The following is a 13,045-nucleotide window of genomic DNA, read 5'->3' as shown; positions in this document are numbered from 1 at the left end:
GATAGTGCAATAATTGGTTTCCCAAATACTTATCCCAAATACTTATCTGTTGGATAGTGCTATCCAACATTTGAACAACTGGGGCCTGATCTAAATGAATGTTCTCTTTTTGATTAACAAGGACAAATCAGGCAAAAGAGGAATACATGTACCTAGCAGACAATCAAAGTCGTTTAGGGGTTAAGTTAATTGCACTCAAAGTAAAATATGTAGGGCTGTAACAATAGAAATTATCATTCATTGCAATTTTTTTTCCTTTTCATTGGCCAAGAGCCCACCAAGTGACCTGCAAATAACTGCCTACAAATAATTGGTCTGCTCGTGCATAATGTCATCCAACTAATTGTTTGGCTGCAAATAATAAATTGTTCGTCTCATGCGTTAATAAAACCATGCATTTCTTCTTTTTGCGATCGCTCTTGCATGGAAATGGCAAATCGCTTTGCTTCCAGAGGATATTCATTTAAGAAAAAGCAACTTGGTGATCGAATAATAAAACAATGATTGAACTCGGTTGTCGCAAAATATCGTGATTTGTCAGCGTCTCACAGACCAATTATTGACTCAGCCTTCAGCTTGGGCAAGTAATCGATCTGCTCACCACAGGCAAATCACGATATTTTGCTCAACCTCATCCAAAATAATTGGTAATGATTTATCACAATAATATACAGACTGAAATACATACAAGGACCACTCACACAAAAAAATAACGGATTCCCATTTTTGGATATTTTAGGGTATTTAAAGAATACCCATAAAAATATCCCAAATTTGGCAAAGTGAGACAAGTCCCAACTAGGGAATTCCCAACCAAGTTCCCTGACTGGGACTTGTCTCACTCTTCCAAATTTGGGATTTTTGTGGGTATTCTTTAAATACCCTAAAATATCCAAAAATGGGAATCCGTTATTTTTTCCCGTGACTGTACCATGCACAAGACTCTGCGAATCTAGTCAAGAGTTAGTTTTCTGTGCTTAGTTATGCACAATACTGCACAGTAGACAAGTGACAAATAAATTATGAGCATACCTTTGTTCCCCATCTTGTCTACCATCTGTCAGAATAAGATGAGAAGCAGGGATGGCTAATTTTTCATTTCCTTGTTTTCATTGTAAATCACAAATTATGGCTAAAATGCAGAGGTTGGTTAAAAAATGATAAAGACAATGATTTCAAATGATTTTAATGTAGCATATAGTGTATAACATTATTGTATTAGTATTGCAATGTTGTTATCTCTTTGTCAAATGTTAATATTCATATCTTGGGAAGGATATCAGCATTTTTCTCCTTTTCTCCCACTGCAGAGCCTGGTCTCAGGCCATATTAAAGGGTGGTTTTAACATTTTAAAACAACAATAGAGTTCAAGAACAAAAGAATTCCTTTTACTGTAGTAAGTGCTGGTATTAATAATAGAATGTACAAGAAACCCTATTGGCAGGAGGAGAAAACCAGTTGGCTATTTATAAGTGTGGTCAAAGAGTTGAACTAGAGAATACCAAGAAAATAAATCCAGCTGGTGTACTTCGTTGTAATCATGGCACAACTTAAATCAGGGGCCTCCAGATTATGAGTCCAGTGTGCTGACCATTCTTGGATACTACCTCCCTACATTTAGTGGTTATGAAGAGAAGTTGAATTTAATTATTATCAAGGAAGGCATTTTTAATTGCTCAGGATCATTTTTTTTATTCCCATAATCTTTAGTTTGATGAATCGAGAATATTTTCAGAAGAATTTGTATGTATTTGACTTTATATAGGCCTCCCAGCAGGGCTACTCCCTTAGATAGCCTATACGGGTACATGTATGTGCCACTGGGCAGGGTATATATGGTTTTTGAACTCTCTGTCCTAAACAGGGTATATAATTTTGTTGAAGTCTGTCAACAGAATATTACCTAGATGAATTTTGCGTGTACTCCAAGTATACAAAAGCAATGACTTTAACGCGAATTTGCTCTACTAATAGCAATTGCCAATAAATGAGAAACAAGACGGCAAACATTTGTCTTTCGTCCTAAACAGGGTAACAAAATAGAGGGTGTTCTCCTCAACAGGGCATGTATTTTAGGAATTTTTTGTCCTAAACAAGGTCCGGGTTTCAAAGCCTCAGTGGCTCACCTATACCCAAATTTTTGCCGAGTGCTCCCCCCCCCCCCCCCCCCCACCACCAATAGACAGAAAAAAAACATTATCAGCATTGATGACACCTTGTTTGATGCCAGGCCAAATACAAAAAAAAATTACCATAAAGCTCTCAAACTCTCATTTTATTATTTTATGTCTTTTGTTAGAATGGCATATAAGAATTTGCACTTCTTGTAGCCTGTGCCAGGCTCTTGGATAGTAGGGATGCTGCGAGAAATAAAACAAGCCAAGCAAAAATAAGATGCGCGTGCACACCATCTTGGAGCCCAGAACATGCTACAGTTTTTGTTTTTGGCTTAATATTGTTATGATTGCCTTTAAGCTACCTTAAAATAAATGTAAAGTTTATGTAAGCTTGGCTGAACCAAGAAAAAGGGAGAGATATCTCAAACCCAGTGCTTTTGACGGTCATGCTGCTGAAAAGGCTGGACCAATAGCCCACGGTCGATATACATCATTAAAATTCTAACATGACTCCGAGGCCTTCTGGTCATTTTTCTATATTTGGTTTGGTTTCTTTGTGCTCAAGTCTCCTCTGAGAATAGTCTGTGTAGCATGGCGGTTTTGGTTGGGCGCGCTAAGTAATATAGGCGGGCGGTCAGGCGGGAGAGGGCTGAGAAATCGCGAGGAGATTGGAGCGGGAACAACGGAGACAATGGAGTCGTGAAAAAATTTGCCGCCTCGGAGTCATGTTAGAATTTTAATATATCGAACATGGGCTATTCCAAAAATTTAAGACCCTGTTTACATGGAGTGGGGGACTCCGGTCTAGTGGGGTAGGTTTCTTTTGTTTTGTGTCCCCCAGAGCGTGAAAACAAAAGAAACCAACCCCACTAGACCGGGGTCCCCCACTCCATGTAAACAGGTCCTAAGTCGTGTCACTCAATTATCAAGCTCGGCTCTAACATCAAAATAAAGTGATTTTTCACAAACTGAGACAAAACATCAAAACACTGAACATTAATTATTTTTACTTGAAAGGATTAACTTTAAAATATTGGTGAACATAACAGCAGACACTAACAAATGATAAACCGTAGTCGAAACGCAAGGTTGAATTTTGTCAATTTTAATATTTTGTCATCGCGTGATCCCCTGATTGGGCGATAGGCAGTAAAATTACGTCTCACCAGGGCAATCAAGAGTGAAAAGTGCTAAACGAAGCGAATTGTTGAATATTCGTCTTGCTGAACACCGATTCGATTGAGTTTGTTATAGTTCATCTTTCATCGACAGCATTTTTCCTTTCGGTTGAGGAGGACCTTATACAAAACATACAAGCGGTAAGTATAAAAATTTCTATAAATTAATTAATCATTACGAGCCGTTGCCCGCGTCGTAGACGGACTATACAAATGGTTTTGACGAGCGCGTGCCTGCATCGCGCCCGCTTTAAACCTTCTGTATAGAGCGTCTGCGAATTAGTGCACAATATCGTGTTCGAATCTTAGTCCGATTTGAATTAAGTGTTGAAAAGCCAAACACAACTAATAGCTCGTGACAAGAGAGATTGAGCTCGTGGTTTGAAAGGTGACCTTAGAGTCAGTTTGAACAACAGAGGTTTTTCTTGCTCTCTTTTTGTGTAGTTTATGCAGTGCATGGAGTATTCTACATTTTGACTGAGCAAACTTTTTTTGCCGCTTTGAGTCTCACATTTAGAGGTAATGAAGCTGGTCCGTTCCATGCATATTGAGTAACTAGTTCCTGTGGTTTATGTTTCGGCAAATTTTTTTTTTTTTTTCACAGGATTTAATTAATCACAGCTGCAGTTTACCTTTAAATCATTTTCTCTTACCTTTGTTTAAGCCTTAAGCTTTTTTATTGCGGCTAAATAATAACCTCAGTTTCCTTGGTTTTCGGCTCCGAAATGCCTGGACCTGAATAGCTAGCTGCGTGTGTAGTCTTTTTTGGCTGTGAACATCTTGATTTCCTGATTTGTTTTGGTGCTAGAACTGTCGGCTAGATTGCAGAATACGCGGCAGAGCATCTGCAGCGATTGGAAGACGCTGGAAAACCAGTCGGCAAATATACAAGCAAATTCCGGCCTTGAAGGAATTCTCTCAAAGCATTTTTTTTCGGTTTAGAAGAAGGCTTTAAAGTTCGAACTGCTGTTACATTGTTTACTGTAAACGATCCTAATGCCAACTCCCTTCTGTGAATTTTGACATGTCACTGCGCCCAACCGTCACGCACATGTAAAGTTAGGCCAATCGTGAGGCGCATAAGAAACCGGCGAGAAACCCGCCTATCAGAAACGCTCACATATGTCCTTGCGACTCTGCAGGATATTAGAACGAGTTTTTGTGCAGTAATTCGCAGACGGACTATGCAAACGGTTTTGACGAGTGCGTGGGCCGCCTGCAACGCAGGATTTACGCGCATGCACGTAATCTTCAGCCCAGAAAAGCATCATTCATGCAGGATGTTTGAACCAACAGAAATGTTTTTATCCGAAACAATTCGGCTTTGGCCGTATAAGTGAGGCTGATTGTGATCTTATATCACTAGGTTATGGTGAGGACGGCTTCTTAAATTGGTTTTGTCTAGACTGCGAACAATTTCTCAGTCCTATTTCCGTGAAGGCTTCGAACCCCGGGGGGCTACTCAACATGTTTTCAAGGGAAGTCCGACCTCTTTTGAAGAAATAGGTGCCTTAATATTTACCATACATTCATACAAGTATCGTATTAAAAAAATTACAAGGTAGGAGATTACGCAAGTTTTGTTGAGCTTTTAGATGCTCTCCGCTTTATTCTAAATAGATGTGCATGTATAAAGCATGACATACTTCGAATTCCTGTTTTAAGAAACAGTGTAAGTATGAAAAACTTTTTTTTAAAGAGTAAATCACATGCTCTTTGACTTTTTTCTTAAAGATAATATACGAACCTATGTTTCTTATATTTGAGCAAGATCATTCTCTCTTGATTTGAGGGATGGTCGTTCCATATGATTGCTCCCTTAAAACCTACAGAATATTTGCCATAATTTGTTCATCTATATAAGTAAGTCAAAATGCATTTCCCCTTATCCTTTTATGTCCCATTTTTGACATGGATGATAACCCTTTCCGTATACTTTCCATTCATTCATAAATGGCACGCCTTTCACATTCCTAGTTTAGACATTTTCTCTTGGTTTAGAACGCTGCATCCCTTAGTTAACTGCTGTAAACGCTCTGTATTTTTAAATATGAATGAATCACTAAACCATGAATTTTCTTGACTTTTTCACAGCAACATAATGCGTCTGTAAACCAATTTAGGTATCCTTTTTTACAGGACGCAATGACAGATTTTCCTATGCTTTTATATATCTTAAGTAGTGAAATCCCCACCCTTTTATATACCTAACGCCTGACTAAGGTGCACCTTTCGGGCGGTGACTCCTAGTGTCGAACATTAAAGGGAATAACCCCCTCTCCCCCGGGGCTTCTGGCAGTCGTAATAGGTTATGCTTTGGTAAGCACCCGCGCGGAGAAAGAAAAGCGGCTTGTCTCATTTGTTTTCTCGTCTTATTCCAATTACTTTTTGACTAACTGCGTTTTTTTTCGGAACTTTAATTCCTAAACGCCATTAAACATTTGAAGGATCTTAGGACAAAAGACGGACTGTATGCATAGCATGTTTTCTTCAATCGCAATCTAATGCTGTTCAAGGCTCCAAGAAAGTGGAGAAAGCGCATCGAGAAAAGTTGTGCGAAAACCGCGTGGGGAGCTTGGGAGAGACGGGTAATGGAGCCTGTAAGCATTTTTTTCAATACATCATTTCGGTATACCAACTCCTGGTATACCCTGTGATTGGTCAACTTTGACAGTTTACGTCATCCATGTCAATAGGGACGTAACGATCTAACGACGCGACCGCAACGAGAACGTAGAAAAAGCAAACACCAAAAACTTCAAGTCATTAACACGCAAAACAACAACTTAGGAAGTGCATCACTTTTTTTGGCACATCACCTTTGCCGTTTTTGCACAAGCAGAGTAGGATAGGAAAATGCCTAAAATCATGATTTAGGGAGAACGTAAATATGCAACGACGAAATTTTATTTCTCTTTCTGAACTCAGATAGGGTCGCTTGAAATTCAACTTCAGGAGAGTTCGCCTGTACTTGACAAAGTAAGTGGGTCGGAAAAATTGTGATTAATACTGAAAAAACGCAAGATCAGATTTTAGGGACTCTCCTAGTCCGAGGCATCATTGGATCTTAAAGTCCCTAATCGGTTAGCTTCACACACGCAGAGTCAAAGAACAAACATATATAGCGAACGTGCGAAACCCTCCTACACGGCGCATTTTAACATTTCACACCTTATTTTGACACAATAAACGGTTTTTTTTCTGGAAGTTGGCGGGGCAGTAGGCGGATTGAGGTACTTAAAAAGATGCTTACAGGCTCTCCCGACTTCTCCCCCTACCACCCCCCCCCCTTTTTTGTGGCTTTTCCACTGCTCGCCCGCATTTTTCGCTCGTCTGCACTGATCGAGAGCCTTGTACAGGCTACAGGGGGCAGTCTAATAAAGCAGCTCTATTGTTAAAGTTAAAGTATCCAAAATCCCTCACTGCTTTTTGTGTTTATCATAACCAGTTATCGTGTTGTATTTCTTATTCAAATTTAAACAGTCAAAGAGTTTTTTTTAACTTTGCGACAAACACTGGCTTGATCTTCTCGCCGAATAAAAACCATAAATATAATTTGCCTGCAATAATTTCGCCCGTGAATACCCTGATCAGCGTTATACTTTCCCGCGTCATAAATTACGTTGTTGTTGTTGTTTTTTTTTCTCTAAAAAGGTACAAGACTGTTCTCCCCTCCGTTACCAAATGGCGTCTAAAGTTTATTCGGAGGAGCACCTTAACTATTTCCGGGTTTGTCACATAGCCACTGACATATTGCCCCCAGCTTTACGACTACTGTTCAAGCAAGAATGGGATAATCGTTACAAGGCAACGTATGGAGAATGGAAAGACACGCCTCAAAATGGATTGGACTTCAAAAACGGTGAGTCCCCTGCTAAGCAAAGAAAAAATGCTCGATTGTTAGCTACGATGGCTAACGGAGACAGAGAAAAATGGGACTGTACTATGTTATTTTATGCCATCCTGTTCTCCGATTCTATTCACGGACTAAGTCCAATGATTAGAACCAGCGTTGATGATCTTAGAAAGTTTCGAAATAAAGACTTCGCTCACATGACAGAAGGTCAGCTCTCAAATATGGACTTCAGCATCACTGTTGCAAAAGTTGAGACAGCATTTAGAGCCCTTGGCCTGTCTACTGATGACATCCAAACTGTAAGTAAGCAGAAAAGTTTTCCAACCGATGAGTTGCAAAATGTGAAGACAAGCAATCAGAAACTTACTCAAGACCTTCAGACGAAAGATGCCGAACTTCAAGACAAAGCTATTGAATTAGACAAGAAAACAGCAGAGCTTTTCCAGAAAGATGTTGAACTTCAGGAAAAAAAAGACAAGTTACATGAAAGGCATACCGAACTTCAAGAGAAGGAAGCAGAGCTTCAAGAGAACAAAGACAGGTTAAAAACTACGGAAGAACAGCGCAAGGTCTTTGAAGAGCAACTTCAGCGCGAGGTGGGGCCATTTTGCGTCCTTCCACCCAGACCTCCTCATGTGATCGCAAGTCGCGACTCTGACGTTGCTATGGTGTCACAGAAGCTCACTACCTTAAGGAAGGCTAACGTGAACAGTTTAAGTTTTTTTTATATTTCAGGCAATCCCGGGAGTGGCAAATCCCAGCTGGCTGGACTGGTTGCTGAGAATTTCTACAAAGAAGCCCGAAAAGACACGAGTGCTCCTTCATTTGTTATGACTTTAAATGCTCAAAACTTAGAATCACTTTTAGAATCATACCTTTCACTGGCAAGAAACGTAAGCTGTCCTGCGTACACTATAACTTCCACTGAAAACTCCAAGGATTTAAATGCTGAACGGAAAATAGCCATTATCAAAGATTTAATTGCGACAAAAATTCACCTATACTCATCTTGGCTCTTGGTGATTGACAATGTCACAAATCTCGCAAGAATGGGTCAGTTTCTTCCTGAGCGTGGGAATGAGCAGTGGGGCAAAGGCCAGTTGCTTATCACAACGCAGGATTGCTCCTGTATCCCACCTGAAAGTCCAATCACATCTCACCTTTCTATAAGCAAAGGCATGATTTACACTGACGTTGCCAACCTTCTATTCGAGCTCACTGGAATCACAGACGATGACATGGGAAAAAAGGTAGCAAACGCTTTGGATTACCAGCCACTTGCACTAGCTAGCGCAGGAGTGTACGTGAGAAAGGTGCGAAATAGCAATCCAGACTTTGGCTGGGAGGAGTACTTACAAAAACTAGAAAAAGGAAAGCGTGAACGTACTGAAGAAGAACTTACCAAAGTAAACAATATCTACCCGGACTCTATGACAGAAGCGACTAGGATAGCCGTTAAAGCGGAAATTGATTCTAATAGAATAATGAAGCATGCTTTTACCTTTCTTGCTCTTTGTGCACCAGAGCCAGTGAGGCTACACTTCTTGACCACTTACGTTCTAAATGCTTATGGAGAGTTGGATGAAGAGGAAATAGGCAATCAGATCCAAGGTTCCTCCTTGCTGTTAATCGACAAACAGGATGATGTCAACATTCGTTTGCATAACGTAGTACACAATATTGTCAAGAGTTTAGTAAAAGAACAAATGCAAACTGATGAACATGTCCGAGTTGTTTGTCTTGCGGTGGAGTCATTTAGTATGTATATAAACGAACCAATACCAAAGATGCTGCAAAGTGTAGATTCTGTGTCTGAAAGTAGGCATATTGTTCCACACTTGAAATCTCTAGCTGCCGAAATTAAAAATGTTTTGTTTAGTATAAAGAAATTTATCAAAACTACTTTTGAAGATTTGTGCATAACTGTGCATGACTTTCACGTGCTTGGTCATGTTTGCCGTCTCCATAGTGAGTCCCTATCAGCAATGGACTACTTCAATGTAGGTTTAAAATTCAGCAAACACAAAAACAACAAGACAGTTTCTGATCACTTAGAAGAGGCGGGAATTATCCATAACATGGGTATTCTACATAAGCACTTGGGTGAGCATCAACAGGCCAAGGAGCATTATGAACGTGCCTTGTCCATACAATTGAAAAAGCTTGGAATCGACCATGTTGACGTCGCGTGTACGTACCACAACATGGGTAGCCTACATCACGACCTGGGTGAGCATCAACAGGCGAAGAAGTATTATGAACGTGCCTTGTCCATACAATTGAATAAGCTTGGACTCGACCATGTCGACGTCGCGAGTACGTACCACAACATGGGTAACCTACATAACGACTTGGGTGACCATCAACAGGCGAAGGAGTATTATGAACTTGCCTTGTCCATACAATTGAATAAGCTTGGACCCGACCATGTTGACGTCGCGTGTACGTACCATAACATGGGTATTCTACATGAGGACTTGGGTGAGCATCAACAGGCCAAGGAGTATTATGATCGTGCCTTGTCCATTAAATTGAATAAGCTTGGACCCGACCATATTGACGTCGCGAGTACGTACCATAAGATGGGTAACCTACATGAGGACTTGGGTGATCATCAACAGGCCAAGGAGTATTATGAAGGTGCCTTGTCCATTAAATTGAATAAGCTTGGACCCGACCACGTTGGCGTCGCGAGTACGTACCACAGCATGGGTAGCCTACATAAGGACTTGGGTGAGCATCAACAGGCCAAGGAGTATTATGAACGTGCCTTGTCCATTAAATTGAATAAGCTTGGACCCGATCATATTGACGTCTCGAGTACGTACCATAAGATGGGTAACCTACATGAGGACTTGGGTGACCATCAACAGGCCAAGGAGTATTACGAACGTGCCTTGTCCATACAATTGAATAAGGGTGGACACGACCATGTTGACGTCGCGCGTACGTACCATTTATTAGGTGATATGCAGCGTGTTTTGGATGCCCAGCAGCTGCTGGCTAACAGGAGTGATGACCGTGCCCAGTTTATTCAGCGAAAAAATCGCAGATCACGTAGTATTTGTAACATTGTTTAGTTATCATAACTTACGTCGTTGGTTGATTTTCTCGGATTTTGCTTGTAAGATTGTTTCAGCTATTTCATTGCACTTATAAAGTCTTGCTAGTTAAATTGGAACTTTGTTGTGTGAATAAAAGATATTTGTTTCTGGTACAGTAGCTAGTTCGACACAGTATGTAAATTAGACCTACCTACAGATAAACCTGAACCATCTAAAAGTTTATCGTCTGTGTCTTAAAGTGTAACATTAGCATGCATTTTCTTCACGTTATTTTCCATAGATTTTCTATAATGGCACAGAAGAGGAAAATATGTTGATCAATGAGCAACAGACTAGTTTCTTACTATTTTCTTTTATTATTTTAGTAAAAGTTTTTCTTATTTTCTTAAGTGAAAAAGAGTTTCCAAATAGTGTATTTTCATTTTTCCTTCCGCCTTCTTGATTATATGGAATAAAAAATAGTCTATTAAAACTAAAGATCGTTGTGAATATTTCATAATATTCGCCCCATGGGAAGTCAATCCAAGACAGTCTTATTTTTAACTAAGAAGTAAGTTACCGGAACATGCAGGGATGCCAGGGATAGTTGAAAAATAATTATTAAGAAAAAATGATTTTGTTTTGTCAAGTGCAAAAGACTCGAATAGTATATTCCAATTTTTAGTAGGATTCCGGATTCTTTGAGCTTTTTTGCGGATTTCAAAGGGCAGAAATCCAGATTACTCAAGCAAATACTTCCGGATTCCGAAAACCAGATTGATTTCCCTTACATGAGGCGAATAGACCATTTCCGGATTCCAAAAACTCGCACTTTCAAAACGAGGCTATTTTAAAACCTTTCTTGTGAAAATGAGTTTCATAAGAAAACTTGTAGAAGTGCAAAATAGCACTGTTTAGTTCTTTGTTGTACATGTGTTCATTAAATAATAATTATAACAAAAATAATAAAAATCATGAAAATAATAATAATGATAATAAGAATAAAATAGTAAAACAATAATGACAATGAAAAATTAAATTAATTTGTTTCCTTCATGTTGATATTAACATTTTCATGAATACTATCATCTAAAACATACAGGGCTTGCCTACGTTTTACTCCTGGATCTCTTAGGAAAGCTCTCGATTCGTAAAATATTCTGATCGAACCCAGTAAAAGTCCTTAAGATTCTCCCTCGTTTTTCAGCCCTAGAAAACCCCTGAAAATGACCATAAATTTCATATTGGGGATTCTCATGGAAAAGTGGCAGGGACACTCGTTGCCTTCGTCAGTGCCGATAGTAGTCTCCAATGCAGTCTTTTTTTGTCTCATCACATAATACTTCTTCCAAGGAAAGGGGAAAGGCGTTGCATGACGAGCCAAAAACGGTTGGGAGGGAGAGAGGGTCGGTGGAACATTCTGGTGTCACTTGCTGCGTTCAGGACCTGTTACGGAATGCCAATAGTTTGACCAATGCATGTGGCTCTTCGGGCTGTCATTGGCGATATAAAAGATAGAAAGCGTTGATGTCATCGTACATTTAAGAAAAAACACTCTCGCCAGGAGTCCTGTTGTCGCTCTATTTTGGCAATGGTACCTTAAGAGATGAGATAAAGCAAGATGGAGACAAGCCCAAAGTATACTGAGAGGTGGTACTCCGCAACAAACATCTCCGCCATTTTCACATGTAGGACTTCCCCTCCAGCAGTGGTGTCAGTGCACCCTTGTACTCATACAAGGCACTACTGATCTTCGCAGTAGGGTGCGCGGGGAAATAATCGTCAACGATGTCTTGACTGTAAAAAAAAGCGCTGCCAGACGCTTGAGACCGCTTTTTGTTAGATGGCAGGCATTTTAAGCGGAAGGGAAATTGGGGAGTAGGCCCTTTGCAGCTATCCATTGATGTGGTACAATGCCGCCGTACTGGAGAGCACTGAAGAGTCGCACTGGGACAAGACAAACAAAAGGCATACATTATTATAAATAGTAATTACCTTTGATTGACTTTTCCCAGTGTGACTTCTGCTCTCCAGCTTGGTGGTTTTCTACTGCTTGAATGGCCAGCTGTAAAGGGGGCCTATTGAGTCCCTCCATCCCGTTCTTACACCCGGCTTGAGAAACTGATGTGAACGCTCGGTTTAAACTTGCCGGTACTAAATAACAGAAACAAAGACGGTTCTTTGAGATACCTGTAGAACCAAGTGCTTTAGAAAGTTAGAGATCAGTTTTTAATTTTCCAAGTCCACGACTGCCTCCGTTTTCTTTTCGGATAGCTCTGGCAAGGTGGCCCGAGTACGGTGCTAGCTGGACACCAATGTAAACACACCCATTTTCTAGCTCTGAACAGCACCCCACATTCGAAGGTGCCGGTGCAGTGCTCTTGTACAAGGTCACGACCTTGTGATTGGGTACTTAAGTGGCACCGGGTATCAATGTGCACACCTTTTTTGTTACTTCCGGGGAGAATCTAGTGCTCTGTACTTGCTGCAAAGCTCGACTTGTTTCAAGTGGCGTCTGGCGCGGCAAAAGGGAGCAGCTATCGGTATCAGATACCCAAGATGTGGACACAACGCCATCGTGTGCTGGAACCCAGGCTCTTGTGCTCGGACACCAAGTGTGTACAGCCCCATGTTGTCTGGCCGGGGTTATAGTGGGTTTCAAGAGAGTGTGCATCAGGTGGTCATGGCTTTAACGGTTGATGGTTAAATTTTAGAGCTTTGATTGTTATTAAGTAAAAATTTGGGAGAGGGGGGGGGGGTAGGTGTTTTGAGCTGGCCAGAAGGTGGTCGTTTACCCTCGGCACCCAAAATATCTCAAAGTATTGTGGCTCAGCTCTTCTCTTACTCGA

At 40.5% G+C, this 13,045-nt stretch overlaps 1 protein-coding gene across 1 annotated transcript; it reads left to right on the top strand.

The window, feature by feature from the left end:
- Positions 1-3,298: 3,298 nt before the first annotated feature.
- Positions 3,299-10,232, top strand: LOC140949002 (uncharacterized). Its single transcript, XM_073398258.1, has 2 exons — positions 3,299-3,437; positions 6,951-10,232. The coding sequence occupies exon 2, from the start codon at positions 6,981-6,983 to the stop codon at positions 10,230-10,232; it is 3,252 nt and encodes a 1,083-aa protein (XP_073254359.1). The 5' UTR covers positions 3,299-3,437; positions 6,951-6,980.
- The last annotated feature ends 2,813 nt before the right edge of the window (positions 10,233-13,045 follow it).

Source organism: Porites lutea, chromosome 9, assembly GCF_958299795.1.
Source record: "Porites lutea chromosome 9, jaPorLute2.1, whole genome shotgun sequence".
NCBI classification, from domain to species: Eukaryota; Metazoa; Cnidaria; class Anthozoa; order Scleractinia; family Poritidae; genus Porites; species Porites lutea.
Note: the sequence above shows the minus strand (reverse complement) of the source record. Positions and strands in the feature narration are given on the sequence as shown.

Excerpts from the sequence above, each read along its gene's own strand:
- LOC140949002 (XM_073398258.1), top strand. The coding sequence starts at position 6,981 with ATGGCGTCTAAAGTTTATTCGGAGGAGCACCTTAACTATTTCCGGGTT.